A 26,634-nucleotide genomic window follows, 5' to 3' on the forward strand; every position below is an offset into this window, starting at 1 on the left:
TAATATTGATATTGCATCGATCTCTAAGGTGCCGATTAGTATGTCGTCTGAGTATCTGTGATGGGGGCAGATAGGCCCCACACTGGCAACAAGCAGCTTAATGAGGCAGATAGACTCCACACTGGCTACAAAAGGATTAAGGAGAGCCTGTGATCCAGCTGACCCCACCCTCCTATGCCTCTGGCCAATGTCAGGTGTGGAGAGGGGAGTTAAAAGGAGGACATCTAGTCCAGTTGAGGGCTGACCAGGAAGGAGAGCAGAGCTCTGCTACTTCTCTCAACAAGGCAAGTCTGGCTGTAGTCAAGAGCAAAAGGCAGCTTGCGAAGTGGATAAACCATTTGGGGGATGGGATGACTAGGCCCAGGAAGATGGACATGAAGGGACTAGGGACATGCAAAGACAAGCCCGGAGCAGAAGGGTAGCGTCCTGCCAACAAATCTTCAGATGCACCTGATTTTTAGTTCACTGTTTTTTGTCACTTTTTGTTTTGTCGTCTAACACACTGGAAGTGGTAGGACTCCAGTGTGCCTTAGCTGGGGTGGTTAAGGCACCATGGCACCAGATCTGCAAGGGGCGACACAATCATCAGGGACCTGCAGTAGCGGAGTCGTCCCCGACAGGCTGCCTAGACAACCCAGTTACAGAGCTCTTTTAAAACATTAGAAATCTAGGGTCAGATCTTCAGCTACAGCTAATACACTGACCATGCTGCTTGGGCATGGGTAGTTTGTGGGAACAGCAGAAGCCAGTCCAGTACCTGATGTTACTTGGATCAGCATTAATGTGGCATGATATCTTCAGGAACTTCTGCTGGAGGAGTGCACCTCCACAGGACCCCTTACTGCAGATAGTAGCCGACTACCTGGGATGCATAAGAACATGGGATAGATAGAAGACATAAAACCATGGAGAATTTAAATCTGAATTATGTGATCATAAATATGAAATAAATGGGAACAAGATTAAGGCCTCCATGTCATATTAACAAGCTTCTTTTGGGCAAAGAAAGAACCTGGGAAGAGTAGTAAAATGTCAACCTTGGGGATAGGGACCACAGCAAGAGTCTGAAAGAATACGGACATGCAGCTAGTATAAACAGGCATAGCTCTATAGCTTTCAATGCTGATTTATACCAGTTGAGGATCTGGCCCGTACTGCTCAAGCCAGAATTAAGTCGCAGATGGAAAGTTTTGTTCATTCTAATCTCACCATTTTAGGATGAGCCTAAATCCACTGTTATTCATCTCTGAATTTTCAGTCAAAATATTAATATTTGTTATATTACCTTCTGTATGGGTTACATATGTATTATACTGATTTTATACAAACACTCATATAATAGATGTTTAACTTACTTTTCAAAAGTCAATTGATTGTACAGTCTAACTCTTCTCTATATAATAGATAGTGTAATGGACCTGATTGTGCATCCTGTTACATTAATTTAAGTCAGGAGTAACTCCACTGGATGGAATTACACCAATGTAAATGAGATAAGAATTAGGCCTAATGTTGTTTTGTAACCTACTTATATCTGATCTTTATCTAGCCAATCCTCTGAAGAAGATGATGTTTTCAATAACTTAACAAGGAGGAGGAATTCTATTGGTTTGAATGGATATCTTTCTTCAGAATCTGACCATGGTACTAATGGGGGCATGACTCAAACAAAACAACTGCAGAGAATAATCTCCATTGAAGAAGATCCCTTACCCCAGCTTCTTGAGATGCCAGTTGAGAAGCAGTACAGCAAGTGGACAGAAGAAAATGACAGCGTCTCCCCAGAAAAGGAAATGGATGAGAAGCAAATTGTGACATCTTTAGACCACACACCATTGTCTCTCAGAGAGCAGCCAGTAGGGAAAGAAACACAATCAAATGTAAGGGGACAACTTACCTTAAATGGAGGTGGAGGGTATCATGTAATAAATTAATGTCACAAGCCAAAATCATTTGGCTTCCCTTTTGTAGACACAAGTTCCACCTATACAATTTGGATGCACATTTTGACACCTCTAATTGATTTGTTCATGCAAATCTGATTACTTAGGCCTCTGGCTACTTGATTGCATAAGGTACCTAAATGCAGATTTGTGCCTAAAATTCGTTTTGAAGGTGCAAAACAGGGAAGCCAGGCATCAGCTGAAAATATACCCAAGAATTATGATAGTGAGGAACCGAACAATTGTGTGAATTAAATTATACATTTTGTATAATTGCATGAGGCCATTTCTTACCATCTTTATGAGATCATAATCAGGTCAGCACCAAATCAAGGTACTAAAGGTGATTATGGAAAAATCTCACTGGATATGTTCAAAGTGGAGACGAGACAGACAGCCAAATATAAGGGACTGTTTAGGAACATTGAAATCAGACCTAATGATGATACTGGGAAATGGGACTAGAGGATCCACTAAAGGGTAGAGCTGGACAAAAGAGAGGAAGCTTTGTGACCATGTACCTGGAAAATTTGTCCTTTTTTTGGTCAAAATTTGAAATTTTGATTAAATTTGGAACAAGTTTTTATAGCTGATGGGGAAAAATGGGATTTTTTTTTTTTTTTTTTTTTTTTGCAAAACTTCATGTGAAAAATGTACCCTGCTTTTTTGGGACAAAATGCGAACAATTTTTTTCACTGAAAAATCAAAATTCAGAAAATTTCTTCTAGCTCTACTCTCACATTAATGTTCATATCAGAAAACTGAATTGTGTGCACAGTCCAGACTTTATAACATAATATCCAGGAAAGGGCAACTCTGCAGTCAAAAACCTTACTCAGATTCTTACTCCCTTGTAGCTTACTAACTAATTTTAGTATAGCTATGAAGTGTCATCCATTGCTTGATTCCTGAAGTATATATTAAAAAGATTAAGGTATGGAAAAATAGGTATACTCAGTCTTAATTATATAGCTTGCTCTTCTAAAAGAAAGAGGTACTATGCACATCTTTAAAACGATCATAAAATGATGCCATGATTACATAATAACTGTTATAATTGGCGCACTTTGTTACAAAGTATAACCTAGGTAGAGAAATGCCTTTCCATTAAAAAAAGGAAAGCTGATCAAAACTATTTAGATCATTAATGTGATATAGCCACAAGGTACTTTGTACTGTTCTCAAAATAGAAGTATCCTCAATTACTGGGTATTACTTACTCTGAACAGCTGGATCTTTCCTTCACTTATGATCAAGTGGACCTTTTACAGAAGAAAGCGACTGAACTCACTAGCTACTTAAATAATAGTAGGATGTCCTAGCACTAGTTAGCTGTCAGAAAGTGTATATTAAAGACTTAAATCAGAGAATTAGCTTATTAGTGACATTAAATGACAATTGGAAAATCTATTAGCTGGTTTCTTAAACTAGGAACTTAAAGTATTAAGATTGCTCAGGATTTCTCTCAAGTCCTTTGTATTTTAGAAAAGAGAGGCAGTAATTTTACACAAGAAATAGCACAGTCGAGTGGCTCAGCCACATGGGTAGGATTCAGGGGATCGTGGTTCTATTCCCAGTTGTGTGACTGACCTGCTGGGTGATTCTCGGGCAGTGATTCCCAACTATTTACCATTGTGGCCCACAATGTGTGATGTGGGTGGCATCTAACTACCTGTATGGCCCTGAGGATGGGCTGTAGCTGTGTGCTGATTGGGCTGCAAGTGGCCCACAGGTTGAGAACCACTGTTCTAGGGCAGGTCACTTCCCCTCCTTGTGATTCTGTTTTCCCTCCCACGGCTTTGTCGGTCCTGTCTATTTAGAGCGTAAGATCTTTGGGGCAGGCACTGCCTCATGCTGAGTGTTTGTACTGTGCCTAGCCCAATGGGACCCCAACCTCAGCTGGGGGTTCTAGGATCTAGAATGAATATCTGTGCCAAAATTTTGCCCTCACATGGGTTCATGACAGCTATTGATGTGCACCCAAGGGATGAATTTGGCTCCACTGGTGCTTTTTATATACTAGCCCAGTTCACTTCCAGTAAAGCACTGTCCCATTATAGCCCTACAACCCCAGTACTGGAGGTCACGCAGAGCCTCCTCACCCAGCAGGCTCCCTGGGAAGCATGGTTCAGGGCAGAGAGCATGCCCTCTGCTATATCTCAGAAGAGGCTGCAACACATGTTTCCCTGTATGGTCAAACAAGCCCGCTGACAAGTGTGGAGGGTGGGGACCCAGGGCACTGTCTTCTTCCTGCTCCCTTTGAGGTGATTACCACCCCAGGCAGGGCGCTGGCAGTGAGCAGTCCCTGTACTGAGTGGAGCCTAGAGGTTGCGAGTGTGACCAGAGCCGGCCTGTGAGGCACAAGGTGTGTGTGGGGGGAGGGTTAGATGCTCTTAGTGCGTCCCCTGTCCCTTTGTGCACCTACTCAGAGCAGCCACAGTCTGGCTCTGAAGTCTATTTCAGTTTGTTTTTCTAGTTTCGCTTTACATTTCCCAAGCAATGGAACTTTCCATTCTTCCCTGGGGAGACCTCTCCATAGCCTCAGAGATGGCACAGTCCAGGCATTTAAACTGCAGCAGCCAGCCACTCTGATCTCATGCTATCCACTGCTAGGACTTTGCCTCCCTTTCCCTTCTGGCTTTTCCCACCAGCACTGGCAGCAGGGCTGGGGGCATTGTTGTTCCATCAGTGAGGGCCCCTACAGCCTGCTGTCTGTGCATGCAGACTCCCTCTGGAGTCTGTTAAAGCTGCAGAGGAGGAATTGCTCCTGCCACTGCATCATAAGTTTCAAGGAGTCCCCTGGGGGATGTGCCTTGAAGAGTGGTTGTCCCCCTCCTTCTCCAGTCGATTTTATCCCATATTATGCTATACAGTGGATCTTCAATGTAAATGCCATGCACGGTCTAGAGGTGATTATGTTATGGGGGCAGAATTATACCATGTAGTCATATAGCCCTCCCCTAAGGCCACCCACGCCTTGTTCTCAACAGTGAAACCCTTCTGTTCTCCACTCTGCCTTGGGGAGGGGAGCATCGAGACCTAGATGTTTTTAATTCCCTAGAGTTTGCTCTCCTGAAGTCTAACACCCTTATGTTGATACGTTCTGTGGTCCCAGCCCTTTCTGCACTGAGTACAAAGAGCTCCGGGTCACTGGTAGTAAGTTTCCCTAATCACCTGACATTCTAAATCAACTCTGAGAGCTCCTTATCAGAAGGGTGGTAGAGGTTGTGTAAATCAGTTCTCTTCTAGAAATGAATGAGTCTTTTTCGTTCCCGGGTTATCATGTCCCAAGCACAGATGGATAGTTTCTCAGAGAGGGCACTGAAGCAGTGCAATGTGCCAGCAACCTCCGCATTGCTGAAGGGCCCAGAGCTGGGCAGCCCATCTTCAAAGCGGGTGGCACTGGCTGGTATGTTGTAGCTACAGTGCCCAAGGATGTGCTGAGGCAACCTTTTGTGGGGACCCAGTTAGAGATGAAAACTATGCTCCCAATCCAAAGCCCATCGTCTGCACTCCCTCTGGTGAATCATCTAAGGAGCCGCAAGCCAGGCAGGCACAGTTAGGTACAGTTCTCCCCTCTCTGCTCCAACAAGATGAAATCAGGTCCATTGAATATATGCCTTCCGCCCCACACATTTCTATTAAATCTGCCAAAAACTGACATATGTGACTTTGGTTGTGTGCTGTGTGTAGGAAGGTCATTAACAGCACATGACATCGAGATCAAAATCTGAGACCATATTGTAGTCCTAAGAGAAATTTATATTCCAATAGCATATGGCAAAGTACCTTTCCAATTCAAGATCTAATAATCTGGGGAGAGTTTGTAACTTGTTTCTGCAGATCAGAGGTTTCCAAGCAGTGGCTGATTCCCACGTTGGGATGGGGGAAGACATTTTGCCCACAGAACAGACTGGTCAGTCCTTTCAGGGCATAGAGTTAGACTTCGGGTGCATCCAGCAGGGAGTCATCTGAAGCCAAGAGTTCAACAAAAACCAGCTTGAGGCATTAGCAGCTGCATCTCCTTTGCAGCTTGCATGGCTGGAATCACTAACAATAGCTGTTGGATGGCTTAGTCCTGTCATAAGTATTCAGACGGGGATGAAGAGGCTCATCTTTATGCTCGGTTTAGACGTGGCATTGGAGCCATATGTTTGATTACAAAGGTAGGTTTCCCTCATGAGTGGGCCGGATGCATCTCATAGGGAAATGGCTGACTGGGCAATAGGTGGGTTGAGCCAAGACCCAATGGTGTTCTCAGGCTGTTAACTCTGCCAATTTGTGTGTGGCCACTGAGGACGAGATTTTTGATGCTGGCTAACTGAGCTATTGTTATGACCTAATAGAGTTGAAGTTTAGGGCCTTCCAGTCCAAGCTTGGGTGGGCGGCTGTCTGTGTGTATGTGTGTGTGAATGTTATTTCCCAGCACCCAGATTACACACACACACACACACACACACCATGATGATTGCTGTTGGAAATAGGATAGAGGCTCAGGGTGATTTTCAGCAGATTTGAGAAATTGCCTTACATATATAGAAGCGTGCATATTGCTAAAAGCCTAAAGGTGCAATGCAGTTTGAGTTTTTAATCTAAAAGGATAAGGGAGCGATGCGATAAGAGATCTCTGCACAGTTATAACAATGGCTGTTATTCTAACACATGAAGATAGCTAGCTAGCTAGATATTTGCTCCAAATGTTGACCCTGGTGAATGGATTTCTTACAGTTAAGGGACACAGCGGAGGGCTTTTTCTCTAGTACAAATACAACTATTTTTTCCCAGGAAAATTTCTTCACAGCTGTACAGAATATTGGGTGGGCTGGATTTCTACCTTGCATTGAAGGGAACACCAGGCAGGCTGCCTGCTGGAAGATCTGGGCCAGCCCCCAGCACCCTTGTGCATATGTTGGAGTGCTCACTTTACATTATAGGGGGAATCACCCGGCCTCTTTTTCTACAGAATTAGTATCATGCTCCCCACCTCGCCTTCCCCCTTCAGCCTCTCCGTCCTAGAGCATCAGGATGGTTCTGGCCCCCACTGCAAACTCACTGGTGCTGCTCCATTTTTCCCTAAACCACTGCAGCTGAAAATACAAGGGAAGGGATTTTGGAATAATGATGTACCTAAAATAGAGCGGAAATAGTCTTCTCCAGCATCCCCACTCAGTTTAATCTACAAAACATGGAAAATTCTCTCATACTTGAGAAGCTAAGAGGTTATCACCTTCACCCTGCCAAAGATCAATAGCTTAACTAACCGGGCCTGATTCTCCTCTCATTTATACCAATTTTACACTGGTGTAAATCAGGAAGCTCCTGGATCTACACCAGTAGCAACTGAGAGCACAATCAGACAATACAAATTATAAGACAGCTTATAAATTTGCTTGTGTTCTCTAGGTAAAGACACACAGTCTATGATATGCATAAAGTTTAGTGTGGGGCGGCTCTGAACAGAGCTGTGCAGAGCTTGTTGGTTTGGACTTGCAGGGGTAAATGCAAACCTTTTTGTTTCAGCTCAAAATTTGGCTGAGAATCAGATAGAATTGCTAAGGTCATGGACTTATAAAATCAGCAGGGGAGCTGTATTTTTTTCTGTTTTGGACTAAAAAGAAAATTATGTTGACTTAAAAAATTGAGCTCAAAGATGCTAGAAATTCTTGGGGGAAAAATACAACTTTGATAAAAATTCAATACTTCACCCTTTCTGTTATGTGACAAAAAGGCTCACAATTCACAGCTAAGAACTCTACAGAGTCTTCCACTAAAACCAAGGGAGGCCAGACTGGACATTCCTAATATCATTAAGGTAAAAAACAAACAAAACTCTTAAAAAAAAACCAACCCAACCAACCAGACAAAAGCTCGTAAGGTTATTTCATAAGTCACCAAGAAGGAAGGGTACAGCCTCAATTTTTTCCCCCTTTGCAGGTCATCTTTAAGTCTTTACAAATTGGAAAAGGCAACAGAGTTAGAGTTTAAATTGTCAACTAACTTTTGTGCTTGTTTGAAGGAGGAGAGAATATACTCTGCCCCTGATCGCTTATTCAAGATTGTTTTTGTGGGCAATTCAAGTGTGGGAAAGACTTCGTTTTTAAGGCGATTCTGTGAAGGCCATTTTTCCCCAAGCACATCTGCTACCGTAGGTAAGTTTAAGAAACATTATGATGATGATTACAGTAGTACCTAGAGGCTCCAACCAAGACTGTGGCCCTGTTGTGCTAGGTGCTGTACAAATGCATAGTGAGAGAAAGTCCTTGTCCCAAAGAGGAGAAGCAAAGGGACAGAGAAGTGATGTGTTACCTGAGGTCACAGAGAAGATTAGTGGCAGAACTGAAATTAGAACCCAGTGGTGAAATCCTTGGCTCATTGAAGTCATTGGCAAAACTCCCATTGATTTCAGTGGAGCCAGGATTTTTCCTCGGGTCTCCTTGCTTCTCATCTAGTAACTAAGGCACTAGATCACACTGCATCCCAAAAGATTAATAAGATTTGTGACCATCACTGAAATCATAATTGCCTAATTTTCCAGGGAAAAAAGCTTTGAACGGAGCAAAAGAGAAAAATGTTAGCGATAAATTTACAAAGCTGGGTGCTTAACTGGTGCCAACATAGCTTGTGCTTGCAACAGTTGCACTTACAAGTCAGACCTTCAGACTATATGCATAATTTCCTGGGGCTTCCAGAAGGAAGGCACCGATGTTGTGGGCTGCAGCTTAGATGGCAAGTTTTTAAATGTAACCTCTAACGCGCAACAGTAACTCATTATCTGTGTGAGTCACACCAGGAAGTGGGTTATTTGGCTGGCCTGCAAATACAGATAAACCAAAAGTAACATTATAAAAATAAGAACTGCTGATAAGACTGACAGAGCAGACTGTGCAGAACAGCTGGTCATTCAAAACCTTGACAAACCCAGATGCAACTCAAACCCATTTCCATGAAACTGGATTTTGGTAGTGGAAACATCCTCCACAATCCATCTGAATGTTCTGATTACTCACTGAAGGCATTAGGACCAGATCCATTAAACTCAATGGCAACACTCCCATTGACATCAGTCTAGCAGGAGCCAATCTTAGAAGAATGGTGCAGAAGGAGGCAGTGTAACCTAATGGTTAGAGCAAGTATCATTACAAATATCCAAGAAGTGTATAAATCAAAGCTAGAGAGAACTTATTTAAGCATACTAGGCAACATTTTGAAAAGTGCCTATATGGCTAAGCAGCCTATGTCACCTTGACTGTCAATGGGACTTAGGATCCTAAATCACTCTGGCTCTTTTGAAAATTTTACTCATCCTGACTTTTTGTGAATTAAATTAATTTGTTAACACATTTACATTTAACATGTTTGTTATTACTTTAAAACTATGGCAAATAAAAGCTTCTGCCTGTTCTTATTATCAACCTGTTGTTAAAGGCCAGAATTTATTGCATGCCTTCTGAACCAATGAACACAGGTTAGAAATATTTGTGGCTTGTTTGAACATGACACTATTACCTTAAACTACCATGAACCTGATCAGAGCATCAGAATGAACCTGAGACAACTTGTGCTGTGTTTATAGGTATAGATTACAGTGTGAAAACAGTGACAGTGGATAACAGCCAGATAGCCCTACAACTCTGGGACACTGCTGGGCAGGAACGGTGAGAAAATGTCTTAACTTTCTACTCTCCTACTCTGTGCATTTAGAAAATAGCAGCCTTGGGCTCAATCCTGCTCCCCAGAAGTGGGGAGAAATGAGCGTATTCTCATTTAGTTCAGTGAAAGTGAGAGCAGGCCTTTGATCCTTTCCCAGAAGGATCAATATCGGCTAACAGGGTGGGGTGTTTCAGGCAAACACTGCCAGCCTCTTTGTAGAGACTCTTAAAGAAATAGTCCCATAAGCTACTATTAAGGAGCGGAGCTGGTTGAAAATGTTCTGTCAGAAAGGTTTTTTCAACAGAAAATTACTTTTTAACAAAATGGAAATATTCACACACAAAATATCTGTTTCCATTTAAATGTTTCATGTTTTCATTGAAAGACAAAAAAAAATGAAAAACATTAATTTTGGCTGGAAAAAAAATTGCAGTTTTCAGTTGCTGAAAATTGAAAAGTTCGGTTTTTTTTCAATTGAAGCCTGAATAATTTTTCACAGAGAGGAGTGAGGAATTTCTGAAATGACACACAAGGTGAGGTTAGGAGGACGTGAGGCATGGGTCAGAGCATACGTGCTACCATTGGTAGTACAAGAACAGAAAGACAAGGGAAAGGGTCAGCAGCAGGATTTTTCAAAACGCTTTACTGCACATTTTTGTTTACTTGATCTTTTAGTCATTGACACTGTGAGTTCCATACATGGGATTACCACTGAAGGAGAAAAAGAATGAACTCTTTAGGAGTAGATAAAAAGGGGACTGATAAATCCAGAAAGCACTGCATTTGTTCCCTCGCCATATTTCACAGTATAGCTCAATTTTCCCTTCAGATCTACACTGCACTCTATTGCAAATTTTGCACTCATCTAGTACGTGGGATTGTCAGCAATAACAATGGAGGTTTCATGTGTAAAATAAGTAGGAAGAAAATCCACTCTGCTCGTCAGAGAGCAGAAATGTGTCCCCTGAATGTAAATTCATATGTAAGCTAAGTAAATGAAGCTTTGGTCCTCCAGCTCTTACTTATGTGAATAAACCTTAGTATGGCAACATGGTGAGCTCTTTTTCCATCTCTGCAATTGACTTGCCACTTAAACCTTTCTATGCCTCCGTTTACTGTGCATCTATAAATGAGTGTAATAAGCTTAACCACCTTTGTAAATTACTGTAAACTCTATAGATGAGAAGAGCTATAGATGTACTGTTGTTACAGCTCATGTGTGTAATCCCATTGACTTCAATAGGACTACTTGAGTGAGTAGGGATTACACATGCGAATAAGGGATGCAGAACTGGGCCCTGATTTAAGAAGATATTTGGCTCCACATGCCCATATATCTGTGGCCCAAACTGAGCTTATAAGAATGCAAATGTTCTATCTAGATCCCTGTGTATAAATCTTCAATGCTGCAGGACTGAAGCGTTGGTGTACAGCTTCTGACTACTATACCGTAATCATATTGACACATTGCTACTGCTCTAAGGCAAAGGACTATAAACAGATTCTTGTTTGCAGGTACCGCAGTATTACCAAGCAGTTTTTCAGAAAAGCCGATGGTGTCATTGTGATGTATGATATAACAGCAAAAGACACATTCACAACTGTCAAACAATGGTTGGTGAGCATTGAGGTAAGAGGACATAGCTTTCAATCTAAACTACTCTGGCCACATGCTCTAACTTCTTGAGGCGCTCCCTCCAGGTGGGGGTTATGGGCAGGTCAAAAAGGAGGAAGTAAGATCCTACCACTTCTTGTGCTGTAGCAATTACTCTGTTATATATAGGACTTCAGTTCACAGAGCTGCCAAGCCAGCTTTTTACAGAAGCCCTACTTCCATTTTATAGGAAAACAATAGTCATTCTAAAATTTCAAGGAGTATATCTCTTCAGTGGCCACCACTGATTGGATGTATGTCCATCTTTCCTGGTACCTGGCTTAATCTGAGGGAAAGAATTCCCAGCATGCACTCCTCTGCTTCCTGTATCAGTACACATTGATCATTGTCATTGGAGTTGAAAGATGCTTCAGTGCAGTGATGTAATTCATAAAAGACAGTTTTGCAACGGCTACATCTTTAAGTTAGGAGATTTTAAATAGGTTGCTCATGTAAATCAACGGTATCCACAGTAAGTGCTGTAAAACTGGTTTATTTTATAGGATTCAGCTTCCTGAAAAAAATTCTGTGGAATATCTTGTTTTTCTCCCCCTGCCCACACCCAGCCATAGTACCTGCCCCAGTGAGCTTCCTGCGACTTAAAATGCTATTGTCTATTCAGATCTTATGGCAATAAGCACAGTATGCTAACATATGAAACACTGTTATCTGTATTGGCCACTAGGTGACCACTGTACTTTGGAGTTAGGCCCCAGGGCCAGATTAACTCTCCTGTGGGCCCAGGGCTATTAGATTTTGTGGGGCCCCTGTATACAAGTCTTTTTCCTAATTTAAAACAAAATGATCACAATTATGGCATTGAGGCTATTAACGCTATATTAAACTTGCCTTTTAATTAACATAAAGCCATTCTGTGGCTACATTTCAGTCTTAAAACATGTAGAATATAGTTAAGTTAATTCAAAATAGCCTGGTTCTTACCTTAGAACAGCAGTTATATTAGTTTCTTTCTGGGAGGGATTTTGGGTGCAGAAGGGGGCTTCAGGCTGGGGCAGAGTGTTGGGATGCAGGAGAGGGTGAGGGGTGCGGGCTCTGAGAGTGAGTTTGGTGCAGGAGGGGATTCTGACCTGGGGCAGGAGGTTGGGGTGCAGGAGGGGGTGCGGGGTCTGGGCGGGAGTTTGGGTGCAGGAGGGGATTCTGACCTGGGGCAGGGGGTTGGGGTGCAGGCTCAGGCCAGGATGCGCTTACCACAGGCAGCTCCCAGTCAGTGGCACAGCAGGGCTCAGGCAGGCTGCCGGCCTGCCTGCGATAGCCTCACGCCACTCCCAGAAGCAGCCAGCTGTTGGCAGGTCTCTGCGTGCCCCTGGGAGGAGGGCGACAGCATGTCTCCGTGCGCTGCCCGTGCCCGCAAGTGCCACCCCTGCAGCTCCCATTGGCTGGTTCCTGACCAATGGGAGCTGCAGGCATGGTGCTGGGGGCAGGGGCAGCGTGCGGAGCCTCTTTCCCCTCCCACCAGGGGCCATAGAGATGTGCCAGCAGCCAGCCACTTCCGGGAGCGGCGTGGGGCCATAGCATGCAGGCTGCCTGCCTGAGCCCTGCTGCGCCACTGGACTTTTAGTGGCCCGGAGATCGCGATTGACTGGAAGAGGCTCCAGGATCGACGACTGGTTGGTGACCACTGAATTATATATAATTAGGGATTTATTTTTGCAGGGCCCCCCTTAGTCCGAGGCCCTACACTGCAGCCCTAAAGCCCTTGTGTTATTCTGGCTTTGTTAGGCCCCAATTGTTCAAATACTTACCACTGTCAGTAGCCCTGACCACTGTCAGTAGCCCCATTGAAGTAAACCCAGTATTAAGTATTGGCAAGACCAGGCCCTTATTTAACATGTTTTCTGAACAATTCAACATTTATAACAATTCAGCACTTTAAAAAATAGCTTTAGAAGAGAATTTTCGTTTTGATAAGGAAACATGGTCTTCTTTTCAATTCCAATATTTTACATATTTGATTCATCTTGACTGACTAATTTTGGGAGATGTTAACTAGCACTGAGTTCAAGACATATGGCCAAATCCATTGTCTTTAACTCAGGCAATGTGCATACTTAATCCCTGGTGTACTTTTGGTAATATACTCATTCTGATAGTGTTTTACTTGGTAATATATAGTACCACTTTTCAGAATTACATTTGATCAAATATATTATCTCCATTTATATTATGTACTTTGATTGGTATGATTGGATCCAAATGCAGTTGTTTTCATGCCTATCTAATTGGAAAAGTAGGGTCAGATACCTGTGGTTTTATGTAGCACAGTATTTCTTTTCTTTTTCTTTCTTTTTTTTTTTTAATTTGTTTACGTCTGAATGATTTCTGAGCTGTTCTGTTATTCAAGGAATGTCAAGGATGGTAATGCATTTCTAGTACAGAATGTCTCCTTTATTCCTTTTGTCCAATTCTGTTGCCTGATATAGTTCTTCATAAAATAACACTTTACTTGCCTGATTCGTCTTCAGTATTTTCATTTTCATGTTGGCACCTGGTGGGTCTCGGCTCTGCTTCATCTGTAATCATTTTTTAAAATATTTTAATGATGTTGACATATTGTGTGCAGTATGGTGTTGTGTTCTTTGCTCTGCAGGAGGCAACTGGAGAGAATATACCTGTCCTTTTGCTGGGTAACAAAACTGACAATGAAAAAGAACGAGAAGTCCCTCGTGGACTAGGAGAACATCTAGCCAAGGTACAGTATGAAGAAGGGAATCGGTAATAAAACTAAAAGATGAAAGTGTTTAATGGATGTTAGACTATATCTAAAAACTTAGAAATACAAGTTATTATTTTTACTAGTCGATCTTGGTGAATCATTTCTAGTGAGTAATTATTTGATTAATTTTGTCTCTTAATGAACTACCTGAAAAATGTCCTGCATTTGTTATTATTTGTAATTGTTTGTCAAATTATTTATCAGAACAACTTGCAGCCTATGGTTTTCCTGTGAATTGTAACTACTGATAATTATTAATGTGTGGTTGGTCACCTAAATCACATGGTGGTGTTTCTGATCCATGACTGCAGGGGCGGCTCCAGGCACCAGAGCAGCAAGCGCATGCCTGGGGCGGCAAGCCGCGGAAGGCGGCCTGCCGATCCCTGTGAGGGCAGCAGTCAGTCTGCCTTCGGTGGCATGCCTGCGGGAGGTCCACCAGTCCCGCGGATTCGGTGGCAATTCGGCGGCGGGTACGCCAAAGCTGCGGGACCGGCAGATGTCCCGCAGAAACGCCGCCGAATCGGCATGACCAGCGGACTGCCTGCAGGCACGCCGCCAAAAGCCGCCTGACTGCTGTGCTTGGGGCGGCAAAACACATAGAGCCCCCCCTGCATGACTGGATGATGAACTTTTAAACAGGAGAATAATGAATGATGAACACTGAAGAGTGAATGATGGTATATCTCCTTAGGGATTCTCTTTTTTCCCCCTCATAGTGTAGACAATTTCTTAATAAATTGTTTTGTGGACACCTCCCTCCATTTACAATCCCATAACATCCCTATGACACCTACAGCAGTTACTTCCATGGAAAGTCATGATAGAAAATTATGTATTTTTAGCTTCTTTTACTGTGATTTAGTAGCTGGAAACAAGAAGAAGCAGCAGCTCTCTGTGGAGTACCCACAGGTGCTCTTCAAACCACCCATGATCCATTAGCCATAGTTTGAGAACCAGTGGACTTAGGATGACCAGATGTCCCAATTTTATAGGAACAATCCTGATATTCAGGGCTTTTTCTTATAGAGGCGCCTATTGCCTCCCATCCCGTCCCGATTTTTCACACCTCCTATCTGGTCACCCTAAATGGACTAGCAAATAACAAAAGCACTTGCTTACACACAGATATTATTTTTGCATTCAGATGTATAGTAAATATGAATTCAGATGAATAACAACACCTCCAAAAGATTAATCTACATAGAAATCAGTTGTCCAAATCTTCATGAGAAAATGAACTAAAAGGGGCAGAAATATGACTGAATCAAATCAGATATCTGATTCCATGAATATGTCTGTAAATACATTTTCCCATTATTCATTACTTATTGGTAATGGATTTACTAGTTTGTCCAAAATGCAATGAAGTCAGTGGAATTATTCTGTATTTGCACCAATATAACAGAGCAATACTTGGCCCTGTAAATATAATTTAAAGAGTTCGGGCTATATGCTACTTTTGACCTATACACAGACTGATAATAATACATTGCTATATATAGGTCTTGTGTTGTTATATGGCTTTTATTTTGTGTTTATAAGATGAAGAAGGGTGCTTTCTTATTTAGGGCCTGATCTTACTCCCATTGTAGTGAGTTACAAAATTCCCATTGACTTCAATTCCCATATTATCAGCCTCTTACTCAGTACCTAAAAGTTTCTGTATTTAGCAAATCTGTTTGGTTTTTGTGTAAGAATCCAAATGCAGGTATAATTTCAGGCCCTGCAGGTTACTTTCTAGGAAAAACTCCAAGGTATTATTACTGTAGCCTTATGCAAAAAGCAAGTGACACACGAAAGGTAAATGGAGGGAGTGGGTGGCTATTTGTCATTTAGCTCTTTTTAAAAATGGGCAGCTAGTAAAGTGAAGATGAATCACGCTGAGATGCAAAACTTGCAGCCCACCAGGTCATTAGCTGTAACATGGCATGTAAGGAAATAAAATGTTTTACAAAAGTAACATAGAACAATGTCAAATGAAAAATGATAACATTCAAATGAATGAATACTCATTAGAATACATTGCTTGATGGAGCAAAAGTAAGGAGTGATCAGTGACAATTTGTCATCTGAAAAGCTGCAGAGATTTAATTAAATTATAGCAATTTGCCTGTTGAGCTTATAATAATGTATTTTAATGGATATTAATTACTGTTAAATGGCAATGTAATTCCTAGGAAACCACGTATGACATCTCCATTAACGAATCCGCTTGAGTTGCTTACTTACATGAATTACTCGTCTCGGGCACTCAGACTGCACTGGGTCAGATCCTCATCTGGTGTAAATCTGCACAGCTTCATTAACGTCAAAGGAGCTAAGCCTATTTATACCAACAGAGGATCTGGCTCATTGTCAGTAGGTTTTCAAGAACGTTGGTGGATCGCATTTAAAGTACTGTAGGTCACATAGTGCAGCTCTCATTGCTTCATGAAACTTTGGTAATTAGAAGCCTGGAGCCTTACTAGCTAGATAATGTGGTGTAGAAATCAGCCAGAAGTCTTCCTGGGGATTCCTGCTGTAGGGCAGCCTTCCTGCAACCCCTCTAGCATGCCTAAGGATGCCTAACATTGCAATGTTGGCACACCAAAGAAAGTCCTATCAAATTCTCATCACTTGAAAGGATTGGAGGATGCAGTACGATACCTCAGGGAATGGATAAAGGGAGATAGGCACGTCCAACAAGGATAGGGAAGGCCCTGGTGGGAATGATGGGGGGGCAGCTAGACCTTGAGAAAGCTTAATCAGCAACATGAAAGAACAAGCACCCCAACATTAATCAACGCTGTCTGGTATGCAGACTTGACATTGCAGAATGGGAGCAATAGCCTCAAAGCAAAAGTACTCATGTTTAATATAAATCTGATAGTGTCCAAAATGATCTCTCTAAGAAGGCGGTAGAGTTACTGTCACAGATCAGGGCAACTGCACCTGTATTCCTCCTCCATGGGCTCCCACGCTCAGGCGTCCAGCCATCCCCTCTCTTGGCCAGAGATTAGTCTCACTCACTCCTGGCTGGGGTTTTTCCAGACTGCATAGTTCCCTGCCTACATTGTGATATGCTCAGCAAGCCAGACTGCCTAAAAAGGCCACTCTCTGCACTTTGCTTTCTCTTCAGAGGTTATGAAGAGTTGTAAAATTGCTGCCAGTTACAAGTCACCACACAGCTCTTTTTAAGCAAGCACTTTTATTCGTAAGGTGAACACATTAAGAACATAAGAACAGCCATACTGTGTGAGATCAGTGATGCTTCTAGCCCAGCATCCTGTCTCTGACAGAAGCAGATACCACAGCTTCAGCGGGATGCACAGATCAGGGCAATTTGGAGAGCTCCACCCCTGGCTTCCCCTCCTGACTTCTAGTAGTTAGAGGTTTAGGGTCACCCCAAGCATGGGGATACATCCCTGACCATCTTGGCTAATAGCCATGGATAAACCTAACCTCCATGAACTTCTCCAATCCTTTTTTGAACCCAGTTATACTTTTGGCCATCACAACATCCTGTGGCAATGAGTTCCACAGGTTGACTATCTGTTGTGTGGAAAAAGTAATTCCTCTTGTTTGCATTAAACCTGCTGCCTATTAATTTCATGAGGTGACCCCGGGTTTTTGTATTGTGGGAAAGGGTAAATAACACTTCTCTATTAACTGTTTTCCAAACCATTCATGATTTTATTGACCTCTATTATATCCACCCTTGATCATTTCTTTTCTAAGTTGAACAGCCCTAATGTTTTTAGTCTCTTCTCATATGGAAGCCATAACCTTAATCATGTCTGTTGCCCTTCTCTGAACCTTTTCTAGTCAGGCTTCCAGCTCCCAGCCATCACCTATCTTGATGACAAAAAACATATTAAAAATAATAGAAGAACCTACCTGCACATTAATAAGCTTACCAGAGATCTCCCAACTCCAACAAGGGCTCTGGCAGGAGTCAGTCCTTCAAACCCCAATGAATGTTTTTTCTGTGGTTACAAGTTCATAACAGCCTTGTCTCAGAACAAGCCCACCCATGAATCAGTTAGTCTTTCCTTTATACGGGTTAGGCCTTTGATCTTCAGCCTCCCAGAACAGGTAATCAGCAGGCAAAGGGCTTTTCCTCAAGCTGTTGCTTCAAAAGGCAGGGATTGTTTTTGTTCTTGTTTTTTTGCATAACCAGAGGCAAAGGGGGTGGGGAATTCCATTCACCTCCCCCTAGATATTTCCCAGGAAATCCATTTCACACATATTGTCCCATAAATCCATTCTTGTCTGACACATTGTTCAATATAGTCCTTTGACCACCCCAGCCCACAATAATACCTAAACCTTTCCTTTAATACAATGGACCCCAAACATATGTGAACTCAATTCAATAGGGTCTCCCAAGGACATTGCGGGAAATTGCCATATCTGTCACCGCTACTATCAGCAAAATAGAGAAAAGACAAGTCCATTTGCCTTTTCTAGTAGATTTACAAAGAAATCTCCATACTGATCTCCTAATCAGTAAACAGTTCAGACAAACAAAGCTTTGCTGCCTTCGTTAGTTCAGGAGGCTATTCCACAACTAGACTTACAGGACAGTAACCATCAAGATCACTCCTCTTCTCTCCTTGTTTGTTGATTTGTTTTTTCCCCATTCTTTAGGTGCCTCCTCATTTGTCCATGATTTTTCAAAAATAATTGTCAGTGGCACGATACGTTCATTAGCCAATTCCCTTGATAGTGTAAGATGCGTCTCAGATGGTTAATTAGACACAACTTACCTTCTGCTACTGAGGGTTTCCACTGTACATGCTGTCAGTGAATTTTCCCTTCAAAGTTCAAAGGCATGGCTCCTTCTGCTGCAGGACTGACTGTGTCATCAAGAGAAGGATCTGTTTGTCAAAGTGATGAAGATGAATGATTAGCATCAGTTAGGTGTAACTCATTATCTCACATTAAGGATTTGCTCTGCCACATGGCATTTGCTGAGAAATCAGTTCTGATTCATGCCAGTATCACGTGTGTGATTTCTCCTCATACAAGTTGCTGATGTGCTGTAGGAGACAGGGGCGGCTCTAGGCACCAGCAAAGCAAGCACATGCTTGGGGCAGCCCATTTGCAGGGGCGGCAGGGATCCAGCATGGGAGCTGAGAACCGACAGGGGGCCCTGGGAGCTGTAGTTCCTTGGTTAGCTCCCTGCCTATAGAGCCAGCCCTGAAGCAGGGAAAGAACTACATTTCCCAGCATTCCCTTGGCCGCTACCAACAGGAAAAAGGGGGAGGGAGTGAGGAAGCTGAGACCTCACGCTGCAGCCTGCTTTGAATGGAGAGCTGCACTGTGAGTAGGGATTCCATGTTTTAACATTCAAAAAATAGGACACTCCACGGGGAGGGAGGGTAGCCCCAACCTGCCCCCATCCACTCCCTCCAACTGCCCCCCACAGAAACCCCAACCCATCCAACCCCCCTGCTCCCTGTCCCCTGATCACCCCCTCCCGGGACCCCTGCCCCAACTGCCCCCCAGGACCCCACCCCCTAGCTAAGCCCCACTGGTCCTTGTCCCCTGATTGCCCCCTCCTGAGACCCCCCCCAACTTCCCCCCTAGAACCCCACCCCCTACCTGTCCCCTGACAAACCCCTGGGACTCCCATGCCTATGCAACTGCTGCCTGTCCCCTGACTGCCCCCCCAAACCCCTGACCAATCTAACCTCCCCTTTTCCCTGCCCCTGACTGCCCCCCCGAACCTCCGCCCCATCCAACCCCCCCTGCTCCCTGTCTCTTGATTGCCCCCCCGGAAACCCCTACCCCTTTTCCAACCCCCCAGCCCCCTTACCGTGCCACTCAGACCAGCGTGTCTGGCTTTGCGCAGCGCCAGACACGCTGCTGCATACATGCTGTCGTGCTCCCCTGCGGAGCCACAGCGCCCCCACCCCCACCCCTCCAGCACCTGCCTTCCAGATTTGAACACCTCAAAATTCAGGAGTGCTCAAGCTCAGTTTGGGCAGCTGTTACTTCATTTCTCCCAAATCAAATATACTGATCCACTGTAACTTGCTGCAGAAAAAGTAGGATAAAACTGAGCAAGAAATGCTTCCCAGTGGTTATTAGGACTGGAATTGCTATTTTCAATACCCATTGCCTTTTTTGTTTGTTTGTTTGTTTGTTTGTTTAAAAGGAAGACAGTGATATTGCATTGGCAAATTCCCCATAGAAAGAAAGAGTGGAACAAAAGAATAATAAAGGCACCTCAACTTTTCCTCATTTATGTAGGACAGTCTTATAATATGCATCCAGATATCCTCCAATCACACAAGCTGAAAATTGTTCCACTTTACTGCAGTTCTGTAACCATATGGGAACCAATCCTGTCTGTGTTCTCTGCACATCTAAAATTCCTCCTGAATGACCTGCCCTGGGAGCGAGTTACCAGTGACCCAGGGCTGCGGCGGAAGGAGGGTGCAGGTGGGGGGGGGGGTGAGCCCAGGGCTGGGGCGGCAGGAGGTGTGGGGGGGGCAATGGTGGGGGGGTAGGGGGAACCCAGAGCTGGGGCGGCAGGGTGTGTGTGTGGGGGGGGAGAGTCCAGGGCTGGGGCGGCAGGGGGGTGCGGGTGGGGGGGTGAGAGCCCAGGGTTGGGGCGGCAGGGGGGTGCGGGTCCGGGGGGTGAGAGCCCAGGGCTGGGGCGGCAGGGGGGTGCGGGTCGGGGGGGTGAGAGCCCAGGACTGGGGAGGCAGGGGGGTGCGGGTGGTGGGGGAGAGCCCAGGGCTGGGGAGGCAGAGGGGTACGGCGAGGAGCCCAGGGCTGGGACAGGGGGCAGCCAAAATTTTTTTTGCTTGGGGCGGCAAAAAACCTAGAGCCGGCCCTGGTAGGAGAGCAAGGGAAGGCCAGTGCCGCTCACAGTCAGGCTCATGTGCATCATCCACATGCTGGCTAGATTTCCTTTTACAGGTCTAACTGCATTCTTATATGGAAGAACAAAGAGTGTTGCCCTGAGCTTATATTAGATGTCAAATTTGTATTTGTGTGACTATTAAGCTATTTAACCAGGAAATTTCACCAACTGTCCCTAGATAAGCTAGAAATAGCCTCAGTGTGTATATATATATATATATATATATATATATATATATATGTGTATATATATATATATATATATATATATATATATATATATATATATGTGTGTGTGTGTCATTATAACAATTATTCAGCACATTAATAGTCCAAACTTTTACATACTTTTCAGCTATCAAAAAATACAAATTTAAACCAATATTACTAATCCATCTATCTTTCTTTCTTATCAGGCCTCGCTAGGTGCAGTATAATAAATTAAAATCATGACATTCATCAAAATGTAGAAAATAAAACACTGAAAAAACACACCTCTAAAATAGAAGGGCTCAAAGAAAACCACTGCATAAACTGCAAAGGACTCCATGTCTGACAAGAAATGGATGTTGGTTGTGTTGTTGTTCTGGTGACATCTTTATTTATTGTCTAAGGTTTACCCCAGAACATAGGTCCCCAATTTTTCCCATAATCAGAGAGACGCAAATGACCAATGTGTATTCCTTTTTTCCTTGTATCTCCCAATGTTTCCATGGTGCCTTGTAAAGCTAGATGGGCGCATTATGCAAAGTTGACTGAAATGGTCTTTCTGTCTGATCTAGGATTACAGTTTAATTTTCTACGAATGCAGTGCCTGTTCCGGTCATAATACTCATGAGTCAGTGCTTCACTTAGCTAGGTAAGGAAAACATCTTTTGCTTTTTTAAAACATGGACTATTGTATGGGTAAAAAAATCAAACTAGGTGAAATGAAGGCCGCAAAGGACACAATAAGAAGAAAATTCAATGCAAGAAGGTTTGTAAGTGAACTGAATTGATCCCTATCAGTGACGACTGAATGGATTCTATTTGCTAAATTAATTGTCTCTGATAGGAACCAACCTTCCGCTGTCTGAATACTGTCTTGTGCCTTTTACGTTATAGTCAATAGTGCTGATCCTGCAAGAAGCTCCAAGTGGACAGAACTCTGTGCCCACGTGGAGCTCCACTGAAGTCAGTGAGGCTCTGCACAGGCAAGAGCTTCCGTCTATGCAGAGTCAGTTGCAAACTAAGGGCTTCTGAGAGGAGGAACGTGTGTAGAGGCGCAACACACAGTGATGTCTCCCAAAGGCAGACTGTGGGAGTGCTGGGGAAATGCACACAGCCATGGACATTGCTATGCTCTTCAACGGGGTACAGGGTGTGCTTCTCCCCCCATGCCAGTTCAGTTCTACTACCTGGTTGAAAGACTGAGGAGGATATTTTCAAAAGTACCTAAGGGATTCAGAAGCACAAATCCCACTGAAATTAAATGCGACTTGTGCTCCTAAATCCTATTGGCATTTTTGTAAAGCTCCCCCAATACACTTTGAACAGGAGAGAAACTAATAATGAATGGCAGATATTGGAGACAGTACTTCCTGGCAGGAACCTTCAGGCAAATCATCATTCCTATGGAAATTTGTGAAACTTTGGGGATTTGTTGAACTTTGTGACCAATACCCAGTGGCTGCCAACAATGAATAACACAAACCCCCCAAATAACAGCAATGGACTCGCTGCTTTGATTCACAAGTTGCCAATGATCAGCTCTAACTGCAGTTTTCCAAGTAAATGAACAAAATAGATTTTTGCAATACAACAGCCTTGATTTTTGTTTTATAAACTGTGCTCACTTACTCATTAACTCACAAAATTCTGTTGTTTTCAATTAATCTCCCAGTCATCAGTGAAAATTAGCCATGTCCGACTGTGATGGCGTGGGTTTTTTTTCTTGTAGGTATTATTGCCTTTTTTCTGAGAGTAGTTTCTTTTTGCTTCTTTCCTAGGATTTTAAAGGAACAAGAAGATAAAGTGAAAGAAAAGACTGTTCAGCTGCTGCAAGACTCAAAGAAAAAGTCTTGTTGTATCAGACTGTAGAAGACTAGGGTAAATTTAGACAACAATCATACATCTTATATCACACTACAGTGCATCAACACATCTGCCTCATGTTCAAAATATGTCTTATGCTACGTTGTGAATGTGACAACAGAAAACCTTTAAGAACCTAGTGCACACTCACTTCTCACTCTTTGCAAAGATGAAGGCCTTAGGATTACTTAGACTGTAAAGACTTCAAGGCAGGGGCCATCTTTTCGTTATGTGTTTCTATATCACTTAGTACCATGGGGCCCTGATCCATGACTATGCTCCTAGATGCTACCGCAATACCAATAAGAAATAGGAATAAGAAATCTACTTAGAACAGGAAGCTAATTCTCATAGGGCCTGATCATAGACACCCTTACTCAAGTAGCCCTTACCTTTTGAGTAGTCCAGTTGGCTTCAGTGGGATCGCTCATATAAGGTTAGAGTTTGCGGGACTGGATCCCTAATCTTGTAGCCTCAAATCTTGGTTCCATGTTGATCTTCTCTAGTTGTGTCTGGTTTGGGGTTTTTTAAATTATTATTATTTAAATTTTAAGCACAAACAACTAAATATAAAACTCTGTGTTAAGGTTTTGAGTGTCAATGTACAAGAGTGAAGGAAAGAAATAGTCAGGATTCTCAGAGTAACATTAACTGATCCACACTACACATCTATAGTATGTTTATTACTAGTCACACTGTTTGCACATGAAGCCTCATTGTGGGCCCATAACTCATGCTGGGGTGCCTTTACATGACTCAGTGATTCCTGTGGAACTCTTCATACATAGAGGTTTTCACCAATGCCAGTGCGGGTTTTACAAATGGCCTATACAGCAAGCCATGCTCTTAGATGTCACTGGCGGATGGCTGTTGTATCAGACTTATGGCTGACACAACTCCTCCCTCTCACAAGGCTCCATCACAGAAGGTTTAGTCCAGGGCCAAAATTTTTGAAGCTGTCTGCCTAAAGTTAAACCAATGTTTTTGGAGAAATTTTCAAAAAGCACCTCAGGGACTTAGGTGCACAGATCTCACTGAAATCCAAGGGGATTTATGCTCCTAAATTCCTTAGGTGCTTTTACAAAAATCCTCACTATGCACCTAAATAAATGCTCTGATTTTCAAAAGTGCTGAGCAGCCAGCAGCTCCCTTTGACTTTAATCAGAGCTGCTGGGGTCACACCACTTGAAAAATCACACCCTTTATGTAGGTGCAGGCCCGCCGACAGCAATTCCAGGCCCCCGGGCAGAACAGTCAATGGGCCCCCAGGCATGCACAAGCCGCGCCCGCAAAGACGTGATCCGCCTGACATTTGGGCAGTGCTGTGCCTGCAGTGGCTGGTGCCCAGCAAGCTGCCGACTGCGGTGCTGGGCGCGCTCTTCTGGCATAGCCAGGGCTTCCACATGCCCCGCCGGTAGGGTTGCCAACTGTCTAATTGCACAAACCCAAAGACGCTTGCCCTGCCCCCCAGCCCACCCCTTCCCTGAGGCCATGCCCCGTCCTGCCAGCAGCGGTGGCAGCCACCGGGGGGTCCCCAGGCCCTTTTAAATCGCCTGGGGCCCTGGGCAATTGCCCCCTTTGCCCCCTCTATCGGCAGGCCTGGGTAGGTGCCTAACTTTAGGAACCCATCTTAAAATCTTGGCCTAGAACAACACACTGAATTCATTTTTCCCTTTGGACACCCTGGCGGAATATCAATGAAATGAGCAACTTCAGAGCTGGCCTTCCAGCAAGAATCTGAATAATTCCTGATGGTATTCTTCTGTGTTGCACACCGTGGTACTTCTGTGCTTTCAAGAATTGTTGTAAAAGTGGATGAGCTTGCACAGAAGAAACAGAACCTGTCTCCGTTTATTTTATCAATAGAACAGAACTGAAGATTATTTGCTATAAAAAAAGAAAGATGATTTATACATTATATTTTCAATCCATTTTCTAACTTTCAGAAGTTTTTCTTTTTAAACTTGAATAAATAGATTTGAAACCAATTTAATTAAAAATAAGAGACTGTGCTTTTATAAAAGACCAAAATGCTAAACACTAGTTGTATATGTAGCTATTTTATTTTATTTTTTGAATAAAACCTTTAAAGTAATTCAATATGCTGTTGGAACATTTGTCTCTCAAAAATATTCATCTAGATGCCAGTCACTGTAGAACAGGAGTTTGCAAACTTTTCCTTAGAGCAACCCCTTTCTCCATACGGCGAACCCACTTTGATACCCTTCCAAATAGCTTAGGTCTAGCCAGGACCTCTCCTTCCATCAAGATGGGACCTAATTCCTATTTAGCACTGTCAGATGGGCAATATGGTCCATGACCATCTAACACCTGCTTGCAAACCTTTCCCTCTCTGGTGGGTCATGACACCCAGGTTGAGAATCCCCACTGCAGTGTTTAACAACTGAAATACAGTGAAGAAGAGCAGCACAACATTCCAAATGAGGGCAGGGTATTCTCTTGGCTTCCCAGGGTTGTGTCTTTATATATAGAACCATTTTCTGGAGGTCAGCTACTGTGGGGAGGGGACACATTACTGTTGCACTGGGTTCTGAAGGTTGTTCCCACTGGAGATTTGCCATAATGACAGCCATCAGTGCCCTGCTCTGGAAAGGAAAGCTGCTCCTTACTCCAGCTTGAAACTGGGGTAAGTATCACCAGGTCAAGGAGAGGCTTTGCCTTTCAACTACACGAGGGATAAATCTCCAGTGCAGCAATGCCTCAGACTCAGGCACATTCTGCTCTCCTCTGGTTCAGAGTTCCATAGATCATCCAGCTGCAGAGCCAGTCTCTGGGCAACCAAACAAGCGCAGCCTGATTGGTGAGAAGAGGCAGCAGGCCAGCTCTTAAGCCCAGCAGCAGCAGCAGCAGTTTTGTGGCTGCTCAAAGAATTTGCCTATGGCTGTGATAGCTCTTGTGTCTGCTTGTTCCCAGTCCAGCGCCTGCCTTGCCTTACTCAAGGTAACCTGACTCAGACCCTCGGCTCTGATTTCTGACCTTGGCTCTGGCATCTGTGACCCTATTCTCCTATTCCTGGCAGCTGATTCTTGTTCCAGCCTCTGGGCATGGCCAGCCACATCCCGCTTTCTGTAACCAGAACTTAATGTCTTTTATCCAGTTTCTGTTAGCCTTGGCAGGGTGGTTTTAGGTCCTGACTCTGCTCTCACCAACACTGGCTTTCCCCTTATGTAGCTCCAGAATCAGGCCCCTGATTTCTGGTTCCATGAAGAACAGCGTTGTCTCTTGAGGATCACAGATGGGGGTGGCCTTTAAGGTAGCCTGCTGCTATTCCTCTAATGCTTTAAAGGCTAAGACAATATTCTGGTACTGGAGCAGGAAACAGTAGGGGGAGCAGCGCATAGGTGTAATGGGTCCTCTGCATCTACTTCAGGAGGCCAACTTGTTGGGGGTAATAGCAGTATCATGTGATGTGAATGAATTGCTGATTCAGAGTCCTTGACTCCAGACCTCTGCAACACTGCCGAACACTTCTGTTACTGGATTTCGTTAAGTACAATTTATTTTCTGTCTTCCAGCAGACATTTACTACTAGTCATTGTGCCAGATTCAGCCCTGGTGTAACTATTGATTTTAATGGACATCCTCCAGGGATGAATATCAGCTTGTGTTCCCTGGGTCTGAATGATGCTGGAACCTCGTGATCGAGACACTCCACTGAAGAAGTATTTGTTGCATTCAGTGAGTCTGATTCTGATATCACTTCC

At 43.6% G+C, this 26,634-nt stretch overlaps 1 protein-coding gene across 1 annotated transcript in view; it reads left to right on the plus strand.

The window, feature by feature from the left end:
* Window positions 1-22,915, plus strand: part of CRACR2A (calcium release activated channel regulator 2A) — an 87,482-nt gene extending 64,567 nt beyond the window's left edge. Inside the window, exons 12-18 of the mRNA XM_065423785.1 lie at window positions 1,550-1,880; window positions 7,960-8,092; window positions 9,517-9,598; window positions 11,109-11,223; window positions 13,856-13,957; window positions 21,619-21,695; window positions 22,825-22,915. Of these exons, the coding sequence (XP_065279857.1) occupies window positions 1,550-1,880; window positions 7,960-8,092; window positions 9,517-9,598; window positions 11,109-11,223; window positions 13,856-13,957; window positions 21,619-21,695; window positions 22,825-22,915 (931 nt within the window). The remainder of the gene's footprint in view (window positions 1-1,549; window positions 1,881-7,959; window positions 8,093-9,516; window positions 9,599-11,108; window positions 11,224-13,855; window positions 13,958-21,618; window positions 21,696-22,824) is intronic.
* The last annotated feature ends 3,719 nt before the right edge of the window (window positions 22,916-26,634 follow it).

The sequence above is a fragment of the Emys orbicularis genome, chromosome 1, assembly GCF_028017835.1.
Source record: "Emys orbicularis isolate rEmyOrb1 chromosome 1, rEmyOrb1.hap1, whole genome shotgun sequence".
NCBI lineage: Eukaryota > Metazoa > Chordata > Testudines > Emydidae > Emys > Emys orbicularis.